General features: G+C 38.6%; 1 protein-coding gene across 2 annotated transcripts; it reads right to left on the bottom strand.

The window, feature by feature from the left end:
- Positions 1–773: 773 nt before the first annotated feature.
- On the bottom strand, positions 774–18902 carry C5H10orf143 (chromosome 5 C10orf143 homolog). 2 transcript variants are annotated; one of them, XM_070753986.1, is made up of 4 exons: positions 18686–18902; positions 5545–5709; positions 5364–5429; positions 774–1917 (listed from the first exon to the last, which is right to left on the bottom strand). In XM_070753986.1, the coding sequence occupies exons 1-4, from the start codon at positions 18749–18751 to the stop codon at positions 1888–1890; spliced, it is 327 nt and encodes a 108-aa protein (XP_070610087.1). In that variant the 5' UTR covers positions 18752–18902; the 3' UTR covers positions 774–1887. The 2 variants fall into 2 exon arrangements, with proteins under 2 accessions (XP_070610087.1, XP_070610088.1); XM_070753987.1 differs by lacking the exon at positions 18686–18902 and adding an exon at positions 6863–6984.
- Between the last annotated feature and the right edge of the window lie 821 nt (positions 18903–19723).

The following is a 19723-nucleotide window of genomic DNA, read 5'->3' as shown; positions in this document are numbered from 1 at the left end:
GAACAATATATATATAATATATATATATTAATATACCATAATAATATCTAAACAATAAACAAATTCTGTATGGTAAAATTAAATCAGCAGCTTTGGAATCAATCATTCCAAATGAAGAAGAGGCTTTATAACTAATAAAAGAGCCTCGGTGGCACAGTGGTTAGATTGTAGTACAGCAAGCTACTTCTGCTGATCACCAGCTGCCAGAAGTTTGGCAGATCTAATTTCAGTAGGCTCAAGGTTCACTCAGTCTTCTATCCTTACAAGCAGTGAAGGGCTACCAAAATCTTTACTACCACACTGTGGGCGTGGCTTATGCAGGACGCCCTGCATTTTCTTTCAACATCTTTCAGTGCAAATTGGGTGCTCTGGGGTGGAGCTCCATTTTCACTACTCCACTGCGTGTCCCCCCCCCCAATCAGGACAGCAGCCCATCCCTGCTTAGAAGGTTGGTAAAATGGAGACCCAGATTGTTGGGGGCAATATGCTTACTCTCTGTAAACCGCCTAGAGAGGCTGTAAAGCACTGTGAAGTGGTATATAAGTCTAAATGCTATTGCTATTACATAGAGAAGACAAACCCTGACACTTTGTTTACTGAGAGTCTTTCACAGAGAAGTGTGCATCAGAATGCAGTCTTAGGTGTCTTCAAGCTGCTGATTTGGAAATGACTTTGTTGATAACATTCTGAAGGAATAAAGGAAATATCTCATACTCTGGATTGCAAAGGCATCACTCTTTTGTGGTAGAACAGAAGTGAATTGTACTCCTTAATTAAACTTTTAATACTTTATTCATAACATTATTACAATGATGAGCAAAACATATTTGATTCAACTGCAAAGTGAAAAGGAATAATAAACCTTTAACAATTCACCAAGGTTTCATTACTAAATGTTTTAGCTTAAATATGTAGAATCTTATGGCAGAACTTTTATTTAAATTCTGATATTACATTACAGTGCTGGCATTATTTATACATTTTTGTTCATTTGCTTACCATAAAAATATATATTTTAAAAGGTCCTAATGTTTCATATGAACTGCTTCCATAAACTTTGTTATTAGAATCAAGTCTATGTCTTGTTGCTGTAATGCTGATTTACAAATAAATGCACAAAAATGTACTAAATGTATACTTTTTAAAAATTGTTTTAAAAGTAATTGATTTAATCTTGCATTTAAAATAATTTGAACAACCTCAAGTGAGGTTGTCAACAAATATGCAGATTAAAATAAGGTTTACTTGCAGCAACCAAAGAACTGCAAGTAATTCATTTGAATCATTATTTTAAATTTAATGTAAAAAAGAATTAGTTCTTATCTTAACCTTTTATTTTTGTCACTCAGATAGGATTCATTCAGCCAACAAGAATCTCTCCCAATTTATTGCTCTCCAGCTGAGTTAATTTTAAAGTTCTCCAGTCCCCCTTTCCCTAGAATTTGTGGGATTGTATTAGAAAGTACTTTTATTAAATGGGGGAATATAATATTGTTAATTAGCACAATTTAATTCCTTTGATATTGTTTTACGATTTGGAGAACATCTCTATTTGAAACAGATGTTTACTGCTGACCATTGCTGTCAAGATTCATTTAGGTTTAACACACATTTGGCGGTTCGATGCAAGATATACCAGTGAAAATAATCCAATTAAGAATTTATTTTCAGGAAAATGTGCTTCGAGTAGTACATGATATGTATCTATTAAAAATGGAGAACTTGTTTCCCTAAACAATAGGGATAGAATTCTACTGAAAATACTTTTTTAAAATGTTCCTTATTTACTTCTTTTCATACCTATCAGAATTTTTAAGAGAAGTAGAGAAAATATTAGCAGCTCAAGTTGTCATACATAAATAATCTGTATCAATGTCCTTTGATCTTCTATAAACCCATCATGTGACCAAAGTGTCCCTGCAATGAAAAACAAGGTTTGTTATTCAGGTAATGTTTACTATCACAATAAAGACACAGAAAAAATGTAAGATTTGCAGTAACTGCAGTAAGATTTGCAGTTTTGTCAAAGAAGGTTATAAATACTATGCTAAAAAAAAAAAAGGAATACCGTATTTTTCGCTCTATAAGACGCACCTGCTGATAAGACGCACCTAGATTTTAGAGGAGGAAAATAGAAAAAAAATATTTTGAGCCAAAAAGGGGAGAGGAAGAGAGGAAGGAGTGAAAGAAGGGAGTGAGGGAGGAAAGAAGGGAGGAAGGAAAAGGAAAGCAAGAAATGGAGGGAGGAAAGGAAGGAAGGAAGGAAAGAAAGGGGGAAGGGACAGGAACAAAGGAAGGAAGCAAGGAAACTTATAAAAGGGGAGAGTAAGAGAGGAAGGACTGAAGGGAGGGAGGGAGAGAAGAAGGTAGGAAGGAGAAAGAAAAGAAGAAATAGAGGAAGGGAAGGTAAAAGAGAGAAAGAAAAAGAGCAAGAAAGAAAGCAAGAAAGAAAGAGAGAAAGAAAGAAAATGAAAGAAATAAAAATAGAGAGGGGGAATGAAAGAAATGGAAGGAGGGAAGGAAGGAGAGAAAGCAAGAGAAAGAAAGAAAGAAAGAAAGCAAGAGAAAGAAAAAAGAATGAAAGAGCAAGAGAGCAAGAGAGAAAAAGAAAGAAAGAGAGAAAGAAAGAAAGAAAGAAAGAAAGAAAGAAAGGCAACTTCAAAGAAAGGCTCACTGAGCATCTCTCACTCTCTCTTTCTATCCCTCTTTCTTTCTTTCTCTTCCTTTCTCTCTCTCCTCTTCCTTTATTTCCTCTCTCTCTCTCCCTCCCTCTCTCTTTCTCTCCCCCCTCTCTCCCCCTTTCCCTCTCTCTTTCTCTCTCTCCCTCTCTTGCTATCTCTCCCCCCTCTCCCTCTCTCTTTCTCTCTCCCCTCTCCCCCCTTTCCCTCTCTCTTTCTCTCTCTCCCTCTCTTGCTATTTCTCCCCCCTCTCCCACTCTCTTTCTCCCTCTCCCTCTCTTTCTCTCTCTCCCCCTCTCTCTTTCTCTCTCTCTCCCCCTCTTTCTCTCTCTTCTTCTCACTTTCTCTCTCTTGTTTTCTTTCTGTCTCTTTTGCTTTCTCTCTCTCTCACTCTTTCTCTCTTTTTTTCTTTCTCACGCTCTTTCTTTATCTTGTTCTCTCTCTCTTGCTATCTCTTTCTCTCCCCCCTTTCTCTCACTCTCTCTTTCTTACTTTCTCTCTATCTTGCTGTCTGTTGCGCTCACTCACTCTCGTTCTCTCTCCGTTCTTCTCAGCGGTGACGCGCGCGCGCCCTGCCCGCCTCACCTTTGCCGAGAGCACTTTCGCCCCGGGCTCTCAGCAAGGGGGTTGCAGGAGAGGCGGGGCCGGCGAAGGTGATATTCAATGTCGGGGGCGTTCGGGCGGTTGCGCGCGCTCCCTATCTCCCTGCTAGCCCACTCGGAATATTCAAAATAAGAAAAACCTTCGCCGGCAAAGGCTTTTCTTATTTTGAATATTCCGAGTGGGCTAGCAGGGAGATAGGGAGCGCGCGCAACCGCCCGTGCGCCCCCGACATTGAAGACCTCCGCTGAGAAAAACCTTTGCCGGCATTTCCTCTCGGCGTCAAGGAGGCGCAGCGGCGGGCGGAGAGAGGGAAGGGGGGGGCAGCGGCGTCTCTCCTGGCCTTGGCGGGCTGCCCGACCCTCCCCACCTCCTGCAAATGCGGCGGGCGGCGGGGGGGAGAGCGAGGAACCGGTTCTGGCGGGCGCGGGGCTTGGCTGGCTGGCTGGCGGGGGGAGCGCCGCTGGTGGTGCAGAGGGAGACCCTCCTCTGGGAGGGAGGGGGCCAGGCAGCAGCTAGCCAGCCAGCCGGCGGGATGGCGCTTCCGAGTTCGCAGCCTCCCCCCCCTCCCTGCCTGCATCTTCGCTCCATAAGACGGGGCTGATTTTTCTTCCTACTTTGGGAGGAAAAAAACTGCGTCTTATGGAGCGAAAAATACGGTAATTTTACTGACAGCCAGATACTAATTAGAGCTGGACAGGTTCATTCAAATAAAGGCTGAATTGACATATAGCAAATTGATTGGATTATCACATTGATATACCAAGCAAGTTTAAAGTCTACAACAGTTGGTTCCATATAATTCACTATTAAAACCAAATAGGTCATATTAAATCTTATGTGTGAAGATTTGTGTGAACTCCAATGCAATTTTCAAAAATCCCATGTTTTCTGAATTGAATCTGCAGTATTTTTTTCTTTCTTTAAAAAAAACATAATAATGGCTTTGGTAAATGCACAATGTCCAGCTTTCTTTCAAAGAAAGGTCAGGGAGACAAAATGAGAATACTGTACAGTATAACTAAAGTAGCTAAACTCTGGTAGCAATCTTAGCTACTGTGTACAAAAACATGTTCCAAGAAATCCTTCTTTAAAGATACAGTATTTAAGCAAAAAGATACCACTTCAGCTTCTCAATGTTTCATACGTTTATGGCTAATAAACTTTAGAAACAAAATGCAGCTAACATATTCAAAGACAAAAGACATATCAACTTTTAATTAAAAAGCATTGCTTTATTTTTCAAGAAATCACTGTAAATTATATGAAGGAAAACCTACTTCAAATATTATATAGAAATAAAATAAAACATTTACTAATAAATTTTCCCATTTATCAAATTTGTTCATAAATAACTCTATTTTCACTAGCTTTTATAGTATTGGAGTATAAAAGCAGATGTCAGTTCTAAGGGTTAGAGTAGCTTCCTGAAAACAAGTTAAAAATCATACCCTTATTTACTTTGTTTTAATTGTTTATTTCCTTACGTTTTCTCTTACCATTTGTGCTCCATCTTAAAATTATTATTTTTTTAAAAATGCACAGCTGGGAATAGGACTAAGAGCCTCACTAAACTATTTGGAAATTTGCATTAAGAATTTTGGATTGGAGGAATATAATTTATCTTGGGTTGAAAGCAACTCTGCTTAATCTCACAACTCTAGTTGAATTAAGTTATGTCTTAGATTGAACATTTCAAAGAATAATATGCAATTTTCCCCTCTTCCAGTGTTGTAGAAATACTTCTAAAATCTCTGTGTAAATCTCAAATGTTTCCAAATAGGAATAGAGTAATACATGCCTTAACTTGCATTGAGATTAATTTAGGTGACTGAATTCTGCTTTCTGGAGTGTGTTTGAAAAACGAGCCTGCACTCCCTATATTTTCAACCTAATGCAAGAAACATATTAGTTTGTACTCTGCTAGCATACTAAGAAAAAGCTAAATCAATCTGCTGCTTTTATTTACATGCTTTATCCCTGAGAAATGTAATTGCTGTTTTTTTTATTAACCTTATGTTTTATGGCTCTAATATTTAAGAACAAGCCTATCTTATGTCACAGTAAGAGGGTTAATATACTTACAGATTCACCAGCAATACATCTTGGACACAGCTGGGCAGTAGCTTTGGCTTCATTATCCGTAAATATCTGATTAATAAGCACATATATACAGAATTCTCAAAACAATGTAAAAGTCACTATTTGACCTCTTTGCTATAAAATAGTAAACCTAATAGCATAGATACCAGCTTATAAAACACACCATATAACTTGGTTTCTCCTTCATAATTTGAGGACTGAACAATTCAGTGAGATCATCCTCCTTTAAATTCCACTTCACAGCCCAGTAATCTGTAAAACAGTTGCTTAATGAATGGCAGGGATTGCTTGCTTGTTGAAGAGTCTCCAAATTTTTGCACACTCGTTTCTATGAAAAGAAAAGTAAGTTAGATCTAAGGACTTTTCCCATATGGTTGTTATACATGCATCTTGGCCAAAGTGGCTTGTTCTTGAGAATTTATGATACTGTCTCTATTGCAACCACACATTATTGTATGATCATGAGCAATTGATAGTCATTGTTCTCACTTGAGAAATTATAAATTCTTATAACTTCACTGTTATAAGAAAACTACAAAACGTTTCTGTATATATATATATGCTGCTCAAAAAAATAAAGGGAACACACAAATAACACATCCTAGATCTGAATGAATGAAATATTCTCATTGAATATTTCATTTGTACAACCATTCCATTTGTACAACAGCATGTGAAATTGACTGTCAGTCCGTGTTGCTTCCTAACTGGACAGTTTGATTTCACAGAAGTTTGATTTACTCGGGAGTTATATTCTGTCATTTAAGTGTTCCCTTTATTTTTTTGAGCAGTGTATATTGTCAGGCATGAAAAATCACATTAAGTTTCAATTAAACTGATTTATTGCTCATATCTATGTACAGAAATCTAGTCAAGTGGCAGCCCTATTTTGATGCTGGATAGCGTTAAGAGAATTTAAGAGGGAATGGACTTGGCTGCTTGGGGAAATGTAGACCTTTAGGCTGATTCCTCTTTTGACTCATCCCCTTTCCCCAGGCTCTGCCAATCTTTCTCTTACACATATTTACCTAACAAAGAAGCAAGATTTTTCCCTAAACAATTACATATGATTTTGAAGAAGGTTCATTTCATAAGATTAAAAGATGTTGTGAAAATGAGAGGTATAGATGGCCAACATTTAAAAGTGTTTGTAGATAAAGTTGCCAGTCTAGGGCTTCTTATCCAGAATAACAACCCTTTTGGTAATATCCAATAATATTTCCCTTTTTTCTGTGTGAACATTTCTATCCTTTTTAACCTAATTTTGTTCTCCTTCTTTCTCTAGCCTTCCCTTCTTCATTCTATTAGAATGGGAAGGAATGTATATATGTGAACTTGTGCAATTTTGGGTTTTGGAATGATGTTTTGGTAGGGCTAAAAAAACAAAACAAAAAAGTATTTCCAGTGGTAAACATGTCCCTGAACAATGAGATAAACATTATGGCTGACTTGGTGTCTAGATATTGGATTTGGATACTTGCTATTTGTGAATACATGGCAGGAACTCACATTCCTGTGGTTGATTGTAGGTCAAACAGCTGGGAGTTGAGGAATTTCATCAAGCTCAGAAGTATAATGTAGCCTTTCAGTATTTTACATTGAATGGATCCTCATCTCTTCTTAACTATTGGAATTAATTTTTAATTGGTTTTTAAATATTGAGACATTTGAACAAGATGTTTTACAGTATTCACTGGACAAATCTTCAATTCTTTTTAAAAGGATTTGTAGTTTACAAATTCAAAGATTTAGGGGAAAAGTTTTTTTGGAGTAAACAAAAAAGAAGTGATTAGAAGGAGTGTTGAAGACTCTTGAAAAGTTTTAAATTGTCTAAAGACCCAGATAGATGTGAAATAAGATTTAAAAATAATGATACGACTATTTCCTGTATGAATACTGTTTAACTGTAAAAAATAAAAACATAAGATGAGTCTTGATGTTTTGGACACTAGAGGGAACCAGAAAGAACTAAGTAAGGAAAGAAAGAAAGAAAGAAAGAAAGGAAAAGAAGGAAAGAAAGAAGAAAGAAAGGAAGGAAGGAAGGAAGGAAGGAAGGAAGGGAAGGAAGGAAATTATTTGTGGGGAATAAAGACTAAAATTTCAGGTAATGACAAGGAATATAAAGTTGGTTTATTTGATCAAGGGTAAAGAAGATGGTTGCTATCTCTTATAACCATTAAAGGACTATTGGTTGATTGAATAAAAAAGTTTTAAAGGTCTCTTCTCAATATCTCAATAAGATATATTTTTAAAAATTGTATTTTAAATCTATTTGATTAATAATCTAATTATGTGCTTTTTAAGATAAACTGATGGATTTTAATTAGTTGTAATTGAATGATGAGGATTTGGTGATTTCTTTTCAGGTAAAGGATAGGATGTAGAAGGAAAAGAAAGTATGATAGTTTAAAACAAATAAATTTAAACTAGATATTTTGTTACTTCTGGTAACTCTTAATGGACTTTTGCTGATCAAAACTGACTGTTGAGTTTCTAAAGTATACAGCCATTAGTTTTGGCCTTCCAAAGCCCTGCCCCTGTGTCCCATTTTTGTGAAAAATGGACTAGGACTGGGGGAAGGCAAAAATGCCCCTATTTTTGTGGTGGAAAAAAAAAACCATTCAAAAATGGGCACATTTTTGCCATCTGACAGCACCCAGGAGCTCTCTGAAGCCTTGCCAGACCCTTTGCTCACTCCATTTATGTGAAAAAACAGGTGAAAAATGGCCCACTTTTTGCAAAAAACAGGGGTGTTTTTGCCTTCTAATTACCCCATCGAGCATGACTGGAGGAGGAATTCTGGGAGTTGAAGTATACTACTAGTCTTAAAGCTGTCAGGTTTGAAGACCCTGGGTTAGGGGTTAGAGGTGCAAGGGTCTTCCAACTTGGCAACTTTAAGACTTGTGGACTTCAACCCCCATTCCTGAGCTAGCATGACTGGAGGAGGAATTCTGGGAGTTGAAGTCCACAAGTCTTAAAGCTGCCAAGTTTGAAGTTTTTAAAAAATGTACATGGTTGTAAAAAGTATACATGGTTGTAAAAAGTATTCTGCTACACTGGTAATTTATTAAACAATATATTACTACACCATTTGGTTCAGAATACTTTTTTCCTTGTTTTCCTCCTCTAAAATCTAGGTGCATCTTATACTCCGGTGCATCTTATGCTCTGAAAAATACAGTATATGTGTAATAGCTAATTAAATTAATATAAACAAATTATCAGTATATGATTTGTTTTTTAAACAGGTTTCCTTCATATATGTAATTAATTTTAGTCGGTAGACACTAATTCAATACACAGACAGATTCCTAATCTTTCTTATTTTCAGAATGTAATTATTTCAGATATATTTGTTCACACATATATGCATATATATATATATACAAATAATAAATTTACATCTAGCTGAGTGATATTCAGAAAATTTCGTATGCAGCTTTCAGACTAAGGCTGGCAAGATGGAGAAATTGGCATTTGCAGAACATTACTGTTTCATTGTTGTCACCTTTCTTTTTGTTTATTGAAGGAATTATCTAAGATTCAGGCGAATTTTCTTTTTTGATAACTATGGTGCAGGTAACAGGTATTTAGAAAAGAATAGAAAATACAAAGAAAAACATTACATTATATAATGGATTTTGGTATCTAAATGATGTTTTCTAATTTCTGCAGTTTTCTATTTTACAATAGGATGGAGACAGGGGATGCAGTAGGAACACATTGGCATGATTCACGAAGTCCATAAAGTTCCATCAACAATAACATCTGATCTGAACCTTTATAATAAATTGCTTGAGTAGGATGCAAGAGAAAAAAAGTTTTCTCTCTCCCTCTCCACTTTCATTGAATCTTCCTGTATATTTGTATTTTTTGAAAATGGTTCCATGGTTCCTTTCTGAGGTTGACTGGACACTGGAACAGAAATACTTTATTTTGCAAAGAATACACCTTTATAGAAATCAAGTTTTAAAAATCTGAATATAAACAAAAATGAAATGAAATAGAATAGAATCCTGTTAGGTTAAAACAAAGTGGATGAGCACAAGAAGAATATCCAAGGGAAAAAGGTTGAAGCATGACTACTGTTGAAAATGAATCAGCATACATCTAGAGGAAGTGAATCAGAAACAAAATATGTATTATAGTAAGAGTGTACAAAATGTAATAATAAAAATCTGAGAAGACCCTCTGAAGACAGGCTGCCTTCCATTGGGAAAACATCCATCTCCTTTGTTCCTGGAGAATTTGTCCTTTATTAAAAGCTATAGCAGGCAAGTACAAGCAGCATAACTGGCAAGATGCATGAAAGGATAGATAAAAGAGAAAACTGATTTACTGCTATGCATTAGAAGAAATTTTCTCTTATCAAAAATAAAACCAGACTATTGCTTTGGGTCTAAAGCACTTATGATCAGAGACAGGAATTTAGCATACAGAGTAGCTGGTTATGAATGCTACACTAATGCAAGCAGAACCTGTAGAGGTTTCTATAGAGACTCTCAAATTATTCTGATATTTGAAGGCATCAGAAACATCTCGAGTAACTGAAAAAACCAGACCTGTGTAGAATTCTGATTGTGGAGACGGCATTAATAACTCATACCTAGCATGTCCGTAGCAAGGCTCCATGGGTCAAAGACCTATGGAGACATTCACATTGAATTTCATAAAAATGATGCATAAATGTGGCAACCTCATTCTTCTGCAGTTGAAAAGTCCAAATATGTTAGAAAGGATTATGCTATTGAGCAAAGGTTGGGTTAAAGTGATTATAATCACTTTAACCTAAACTTAGGTTATATGATTTAGGTCATATGATTATTAATGGTATGTGTGTTTTGTGTGCACACACACTGTACACATTCTGAACAGGAAATGGATTTTTGCTTTACTGTATGTAATCAGTAGATGAATAAAATTTGGAAATTGCATGAGGATTCTTCATGAAGTTTCATGATATGTATACAGTGATCCCTCGCCACTTCGCGGTTCGCTGCTCACAGTTTTGGTGCATTGTGGGTTTCTGTGAGAGGCGTGTGTGCATGCGAGGTCAGGGGCTCGTGGTGTCTTCCGGGATTCTAGGGCTGCTCGAAGGTCAGGAGGCTGTGGTGGAGCTGAGGGGGAAGCAGAAGGCTCACCGTCCTCTGCCTTGGTGGCTTTTCTGCTCTGGACGGGATGAGGGGAAGCAAGGCGGACATCTCCTTTCTTTCCTTCCAGATCCCTGAGCGCTTTCAAGGAGGCGGCGACCCTTTAATATTTTAAAAAGTCTCATGTCCCTACTTCGCGGTTTTTCATTTATCGCGGGTGGTCCTGGAACCTAACACTATCACTGTACCATGATCACAAGGAATAACAACTTGTTATTGGAGGCACATGCTTTAAATAATATTAACTGCAGGTACATGCTTTAGGTAAGTGCAGCTTTAAACTACAAGATAAAGGCACATTTAATAATATTATCCCTCTTCCTTTTAATATTCTGCTTACAGTCTCTCAAGTTCTGTTTAATATGAAAAAAAAAATAGGATATTGTGGTTTCTCTGTTGACCAAGGTCACATTCCTTCCTTTGTGATTTTACTTGAACTTCCTATCTCTATCAGCTACAGCAAGCAAGCTCACTATTTTCAGACAGTGCTATTATCCAACAATGAGTGGTCTTTTCACAGCCCTCCTATAGGAGAGATTTTCCTTTTAAATACAGCACCTGTTGTTTTCCCCATATACAATGCATGGAAGTATGACATAGCATTAAGTTTGAGGATGAAATATCCATCAAGGACAAACCAAAGACCAAAAAAAGATGGGTATAGCAATAATGAATGTTGCTGTACCAAGTTAATATTTTACTAAATAAAACAAATTTCTGTAAACTCCCAATTCCTCATTTTGGGTTGCTTTATTCATAATACTGTACGAATTTGGGATGACATGCACAATTGAGTTAAATCTAAGATATAATACTTGACCTACAACCATTTGTTTGGTAACTGAGATTGCAACATCACTTTAAAAAGTGAATTATGACTGGTTTTCACCCTTATGACAATTGCAGCATCTCCTTGGTCACACAATCAAAATTCAAGCACTTGACAGCTGGCATATATTTACAACCGTTGTGTTGTCCCAGGGTCATACAATCACAGTGGGGTCCGTGCTCCACAGGGAGGCAATTTGATTCTTAATGGGGGCAATTGGAACCTTGTTCAAACCAAGTTAATGGCCCTTTAGACTTCCTCCGCATGGGTAGGTGTTCACTTTTTGAATAGTAAGAATTAAAAGTCACAGGGGAGAGGCGCCTAAGGATTTTAGCGATGCTCAGGTGGGGCAAGGCCAAAAAAAGATTGGGGACCATTGGTTTATAAACTTCTCATCTGGCTTCTGACAAGCAAAGCCAATGGAAGAAGCCAGATTCGTTTAATAACTGCATGACTCATTTACCAGTTGGAGCGATTCGTTTAAAACAACTGTGGTAAAAAATGGGGGGGGGGGGGGAGAACCCAGCTCATTTAACAACTGTCTTGCAACTACATCGCCAAGAAGGCTTCAAGAGTGGTTAACCTAATCCTATGCAGCTTCTGCTTTGGCAATCTCACACTACTTATCAGAGCTTACAAAACTTTCACTAGACCCATCCTAAAATACAGCTCATCTGTTTGGAACCCATACCGCATCTCAGACATTAACACCCTCGAAAATATATCCAAAGATACTTCACCAGAAGAGCCCTGCATTCCTCCACTCATAACAGAATACCCTACGAAACTAGACTTCCAATCCTGGGTCTAGAAAGCTTAGAACTACAATATCTCAAACATGATCTAAGTATTGCCCACAAGATCATATGCTACAATGTCTGCCTATCAATGACTACTTCAGCTTCAACCAAAACAACACAAGAGCTCACAACAGATTCAAGCTAAATATTAACCGCTTCAAACTTGACTGTAAAATATACGACTTTAGTAATCGAGTTGTCGAAGCGTGGAACTCATTACTGGACTCTGTGGTGTCATCACCTAACCCCCAACATTTTACCCTTAGACTAGCCATGTTTGACCTCTCCAGATTCCTAAGAGGTCAGTAAGGGGCGTGCATAAGCACACTAGTGTGCCTTCCGTCCCCTGTCCTACTGTCTCTCCTATATCTCTTATATCTTCTCTTCTATCCCTCTAACTTTTCTTCTATGCCCTCATTGATATATCCTATTCCTATATTTTCTTTTCTATTCTTTCCTTGATATATTTTACTTTGAATGTATCATCTATAACCTTCATTATGTATTATTGTGTTTTTGGACAAAATAAATAAATAAATAAATAAATAAAATTGTGGTTGCATGTCTATGACCACCTGTAGAGGAAATATAACTGTATATGCTTTAGAAAAATGACAGTAGTTTTATTCCACATATTTTGCCCTGGAATTGGGATGTGCAGTATCTTTTTTCTAAGGAGTCAGCCCTATAGCACGTACAAGAGCCTGTGTTATGGATTTCACACACAAATGCATTAATAAAATTAATGCTCTATGATTAATATTAATTTTATATAAACATAGTTTTATAGTAACTTATGGCAAAAATAAACACTAAAAACATCTGGTATTGCAATTCTTAGTTAAATTTCAGTTCTGTAAGAGCACTGAGATTCAATAATAGATAGCTTAGAATTTCTCAGTCGTGTATCCTTCTTTAAACTCCAGGAAATGTTCTATATTGTTGCATACAATGGAGCCTATGCTGAAGTTCAATACTCGGTTATTGATAACTGCTGACAGACATTCTCTATTCTTGTTATTTGTGAAAACCTTGGGGAAACCCCCCCCCCTATTTTCTTTGACCTTAGCGTGATATCTTTGGCAATACGGTTTGAATCAAGAGAAGGCTGGGCTAGGTAACTTATGCTTGTCGACTGGTACGGCTGCGTGTTCATTTGGCTGGGAGCACTTCCTTAGCTAAGTATATCAATGGGATAAGAATTAAAGGAGACGCCAATTACCATCTCTGATCTCAAAAGCTGCAGATAAGACCAATCACCCCTTAAGGGTGATATTAAAACTCACTCTACTGAATATAAAGCATTAAAGTAGATGGCCTTTAGACAGACAAGGAAAATGAGGATGGCATTAACTTGCATTATTCTGATCAACCGCGCCAACAAATCCAATCCTCCGTAGAAATGCTATTAGTGTCAGCCCTCCACACACACACACCCAAAAAAAAAAAAGGGAGAGGAGGGAAAAAGCTTTGTGTAATGTCCCTGAAGGAAAAGAAGCAACTAATGTCATTAATGTGTTAACAGCCTCTGGTCACTTAACAGAGTAGTTTTAATAGGCTCTAGAGGGGAAACATGTCCAGCCCTTTTCAGCCAAAGGGTAGGTTAGAGCTGTGTGTGGGTTTTGAAGATAGTGGGTTAAGTTCCTGGGGGATTTGCCTGCCTTGTTATATATTTGCAAATGTACTTTTAATAAAGCAAATGATGGCTAACTACAATTAAGTACCAAAGGTGGCTCTTTTAACAAGCACATGCCATAGCACTGATAGGTTTAATTACATTATAAAGCTCACTGGAAAACACTTCGGGAAAGAGATATAGGGGCATCACCGTTTGCAACATTAGCATATAACAAGTCACTAGTGATTTCACTTTCCTGTCATAAGTTTGCTCCTGCATTTGAATTCTGAATTACATTTCAAGTCTCTTAAAAATAGATTTTTCCTGTAACCCTCCCCGCCTCCCCTGTTACAAATCTCTTTACGAGAGCTTTACCGCCACCCCTCCATAATAAAAATACTGTGAAATCGCCAAAGGTCTGGGCTCAGCACTGTTTAATTATTAACACTAGAGGGCTAAAAGAAAAGGTAATATCTGACAATTGAATTCTTAGAAATATGAAGCCAAGTTTTATTTTAAAAATAAAATGATATTTTCAGGTAGATGTTTTGCTTACAAAAACAAAAAATAAAAACCCTCCCGAGCTGGCCAACCGCCGTTGCCTTTTAAGAGATGACATTTAGGACAGTTCTCCTGGTACTGCAGGTTTCTCCGAGGAAAAACACATTCTATGAGGAAAAACACATTGGCATAAGAAGGAATGCAATGAATATTATTACCAAGGAGTATAGTACTCTAGCTCCTCAGGCTTCTAAATGCCTTTATAGATTTTGCTGCCTGTCTTCTCCTCCTGTAATGTTGTAGGTAGGCGTGACCTTTGGCAATAGAAGGAAGATCCACAGAGAAGGAAACAACCTTGTAAGTGGCGTTTTAGTCCTCGGGTAGGTGATAAGCATGAGCAGCGTTTATGAAGGGACCTTCCCAAGTTTCTTGGGAACTAAAAGTAGAGGATGGGGGGAAATGATTTCAGTCTTGTAGAATTATGGCAGCTCTGTCGGGTACTCAAGATAAGAATAACAGAGTAACAGAGTTGAAATAGACCTTGTAGATCTTCTAGTCTAACTCCCTGCTCAAACAGGAAATCCTATACCACTTCAGACAAATGAGTGCCAGTCTCCTTTCTTAAAAGTCTCCATTTGAGACTGGACAGTCATTTGTCCAGTGTTTGACAGTTTTTATAACTTCTAGACTCTAGGGGCAAGCTGTTTCACTGCTTAATTGTTCTATCAAGAAATTTCTCCCTAGTTCTAGGTTGTTTCTCTCCTTGATTAGTTTCCATCCATTGCTTCTTGTCCAGCCTTCTTGACCCCCCCTACTTTGTGGCAACCCCTTAGATATTTTTTAACGCTGCTATCATGTCACTCTTAGTCTTTCTTTTCATTAAACTAGACATACCCAATTCCTGCAACCATTCTTCATGTTTTTAGACTCCAGTCCCAGAATCATCTTTGTTGCGCTTCTCTGCACTCTTTCTAGAGTCTCTGCATCTTTTTTATATTGTGGCACTGGATGCAGTATTCCAAGGATGCTCTTACCAAGGCATTATAAAGTGGTACTTATATTTCATGTGATCTTGATTCTATCCTTCTGTTAATGCATTGGCTTTTGGGGCAGCTGCAGTACACTGCTGACTCATATTTAACTGATTGCCCACTAGGACTTCAAGATCCTTCTCACAGTTACTACTATAGAGCAGAATCTTGCCAGACCGAAAACACTTCTCCCTTTCTCTCCTTTTAGTATACAGATATCCAGGAAGGGTCTGTTCTGAAATGGTTCCCATGTGTTCTCCCCATCTATGTACAAGTAGTCCTCGACTTATGACCACAATTGAGCCCATTTCTTTTGCTAAAGGTGTCATTGTTAAGTGACTTTTTGCCCCATTTTACAACCTTTCTTTCCACACTTATTAAATAGATCATTGACGTTCTTAAGTTAGTAACTTAAATTGACTTTGCTTGTCAGGTCACAAAAACGTGATCATATCATCCTGGAATACTGCGACCATCATAACCTTTAAGTTATAGTGTTGGTTATTACCTATAAAACCCTACATGGCTTAGGACCAGACTATTTACTGGACCGTCTCCTACAGCATACCTCCCAGAAGCCAGTAAGATCTCACAGGGTTGGCCTTCTCCAGGTCAACTAAGCAATGCAAATTGGCAGGACCACGGGGGAGGGCCTTCTCTGTGATTGCCCCAGCTCTATGGAACCAACACCCTCCCGATGTCTGTACTGCTTCCACCTGCTGGCCTTCCAAAAGACTGTGAAAACATGTATTTGCTGGCAGACCTGGGGGCCATGAATATTACACCTGCTTTGATGTAGAATCACAGCTGAACTGTGTATGAGTGGTATGCATGTATGTTGAGTGGACTATTGTCTTGTAGGTTTTATAATGGAGTTTTACTGTCTTAATTTAATATTTGACTTCTTTTATATTGTATTGTATTTTCTATATTGTTGCAAGACCACCTTGAATCCCATTGAGAGTCGAATACAAACAAACAAACAAACAAATAAGAAAGTAAAGAAAAAAGGAAAGGAAGGAAGGAAGGAAGGAAGGAAGAAAGAAAGAAAGAAAGAAAGAAAGAAAGAAAGAAAGAAAGAAAGAGTCGGTTGCCGAGCATCAGAATATTGATCATATATCCATGGGAATGCTGCAGTGTGAAAAATGGTCATGAGTCACTTTTTTCAAGGCCATTGTAACTTTGGTGAATAAACAAACTATTGTAAGTTGAGGACTACTTGTATTGACCTGCCTCTTATCAGAATTTTGCCTAACTTGTGGGTCCTACTCTGTTTCCCAAGGTTATTCCCATATACCATTATATTTCTCCACTATGCTGTTCTCAGAACAAGAGAGGAATGTGATTTTATACTTTAATGTTTCAAATTACAAACAAAAATCTTAGATGCCAGCTTCCTGGATATTTTTCCAGCCCCAGGCAATATTTTTAAGTGCACACAATCTATCCTGCCTCTCCCCATCCTTTTAGCTTTCCACCTGATTCTAGTACTTCTGAACCAGCAAAGAGTTATGCCAGTAACATCTGCGGTGTAAATTTATAACTGAGTGATGGTTTCTGACATTTATGTATATACAAGCTGCTACATCTTTCTCCATTCTCCCTTCCATGACAGCTCATGAAATTTCCTTGTCAGAATCTGCTATTTTCTTGCAAGAGTGGCACAGCCTGATGGATGAGAGGACCCTCCAGGAAAGAAAGGTGATGTAGAATCGTTTGAAGATTTTGAAGAAGCACTAAAAGTATCTGTCAGAGATACTTTAGATTTACAAATACTAGAACTGGTCCATGTGGCTGAAGTTTATGGCCCAGACCTGAGTTTTAAAATAATTGCTTTGGAATTCACAAGGGTCAGAAGAAAAAGCTTGGAGCAGAACTTAGAATATACTGTACTCTTACCAATCTTTGATTTGCAAATAGCTATTATTAGCTTTCATGAAGGAAGTCTTAAGGAATGTCTTTTTTCAATTGCAAATTTTTAGCGTGCTCTCTCTCTCTCTCTCTTGAGAAATTACCGAATATTGGGAAAACTTTCTCTATGTAGCATTCTCCAGGCATGGTGGGCTACAATTCCCAATATTATCAATTGGCTTGGGATTCTAGGAACTGTATTCCAATGAATCTAGAAAGTATGAAGATTGAGCAGAGAAAGATGTACTATATTAAGAGTTTAAATTAAAGTCTGCATTTGTGAAACCAGTATGTGGAGTAATTCTGGTTCCCATGGCAAGCAATCACTACAATTTTGGCAGCCTGTATCTGCCAAATCCAATTTGCCAATATGCCAAATTGCACGTAGGCCTCATGCTGAGCATCATTAGCTAAAGCCAGGAAATTTGAGTAGCCCAAAACGATTTGCTTTCTTTTCCATCAACAAGAAACCCAAAGCTGATCTAATCCCCTTCCAGCAAAACAATGTATTACCATATTTTAATTATTATTTCCTGGTTTGCATTAGGCTACCAGTGTCTGAGGCTCAAAATGGGGATCAGAAGACCTCTGAGGAAATTCAGTACATTTGGGGGTGTACGTCTGGGCTCTCCTCACATCTGGGCTCTCCTGTGAATGAATCTAAAGGAAAAAAACTCAGGAACAAGGGAGACCAGAAAGCAACTACAACACTTTTGTGCCCTCCAAACTCTTCCTAACTTTCCTTCTTCTCCTCAACCTCTTCAGAGGTCATTTGCAATCAAAGGATAAGGTCATATTTAAAACAGAGAAAAAGAACCAAGGAACAGCAACCCATCCCCACAAACACCCGTTATGAAACAAGGGAGAAATCTGGCGGGGTCTGAAATATTCCAGCTGGTCAGATCTGCAAGCCAGACACACTGTTACTTTGGATTAAGACCAATGCAAAATAGGAGGAGACGAATTACGACTTTAAAAAGAAACGCATGATAAAGAGGAAGAGGAACAGACGTTAACTTGCAAAGAAGGTCTTGTCACCCTTCTGAAGTCCCAACGCAGCTACAGTGAAAAAGTTTGGATTAAGGCGGAAGCGAACGCCCCCCCCCCCCGGCCGCCCAATGAATTTTATTTCCTTCTTCCCATCATATTCTTTTCCCTGCAGTTCTTTCCTCTCCGTCTCCCGGGGGAAGCGACGGCCCTTCGGCCAAAATTTAGGAGGGCAACCCTTTCATCGTGCAGACGGCTTGCTTTCAGCACCACCGTTCCTCCAGCGCCTTGCAAAAAGAGCGAAGGCGCAGCCAAGTAAGGGCAAAGCGGCTGAAAGGACGGGTCGTAATAGCGTCGGAGGACCCGACAGCGCATGCTCAACGCCACTGCCTGCCGCTTTCTGAGGCACGCAGACCGGCCGGCCTGGCAGCAGTGCTGGCTTGCGCAGTCCTAAAACGACGAGCGGGCTGGACTTACGCGTTCGGGCTGAGGGGTGCTGAACTCCTCCGGCCGGCTTCGCCGCCGCTGCTCCAGCAAGTTCATGGAGGCCCAGCCCAGGAAGTCCACCTCTGTCCGCGCTTGAGCTCGCTGAGCCGCTACTCAGGGGACTTCGCGCCCGGCACTCCGCCCCCTCTTCTCGATAGCCAATCCTCGTAATTTAGCCGCAGAAGGCAAAGGCTCCATGGCCCGCGCTGCTTTCGCTTAGAGTGGCAAGGCCCGGCGGGCAGCTCCGGGGCTCTCTCGCGGGTAGTTCCGTAACACCCAGAAGTATCGGGGCTAGAAGCCCAGGACGCAATTCCCGGGGCGGAATGGGACAACTCGCCGCACATGCCTCAACTAAGTCGCCAATCAGAACTGCAGAAAAAACAATTGCTGCCAACCTACCTTCCATTGAGGACCTGTATACTGCACGAGTCAAAAAGAGGGCTGTGAAAATATTTACTGACCCCTCGCACCCTGGACATAAACTGTTTCAACTGCTACCCTCAAAACATCGGAACAGAGCACTACACACCAAGACAACTAGACACAAGAACAACTTTTCCCCAAATGCCATCACTGCTAAACAAATAATTCCCTCAACACTGTGAAACTATTCACTAAGGCTGCACTACTATTACTACTAGTTTTTTCTCATCATTCTTATCATCCATTTCCTCCCACTTATGACTGTATGACTAACTTGTTGCTTGTATCCTTAACATTTTTATTAATATTGTTTCCTCTGCTTATTTGACAATCATTAAGTGTTGTACTTCATGATTCTTGACAAATTTATCTTTTTATTTTATGTACCACAGAGCATATGCACCAAAGAAAATTCCTTGTGTGTGCAATCACACTTGGCCAATAAAGAATTCTAAAGAATTCTATTCAAGGCCACCTTGCCTTGATCATTTCGCTGCAACCAACTCACAATGGCAATTCATTCACACGACAACTCACCACAGGACAATTTGACAATTCAATTTTAATTATTTAAAATAATGAAAAACATTTTGTCATTTACGTGTT

The sequence above is a fragment of the Erythrolamprus reginae genome, chromosome 5, assembly GCF_031021105.1.
Source record: "Erythrolamprus reginae isolate rEryReg1 chromosome 5, rEryReg1.hap1, whole genome shotgun sequence".
NCBI classification, from domain to species: Eukaryota; Metazoa; Chordata; class Lepidosauria; order Squamata; family Dipsadidae; genus Erythrolamprus; species Erythrolamprus reginae.
This window is presented reverse-complemented; position numbering and strand designations above follow the sequence as displayed.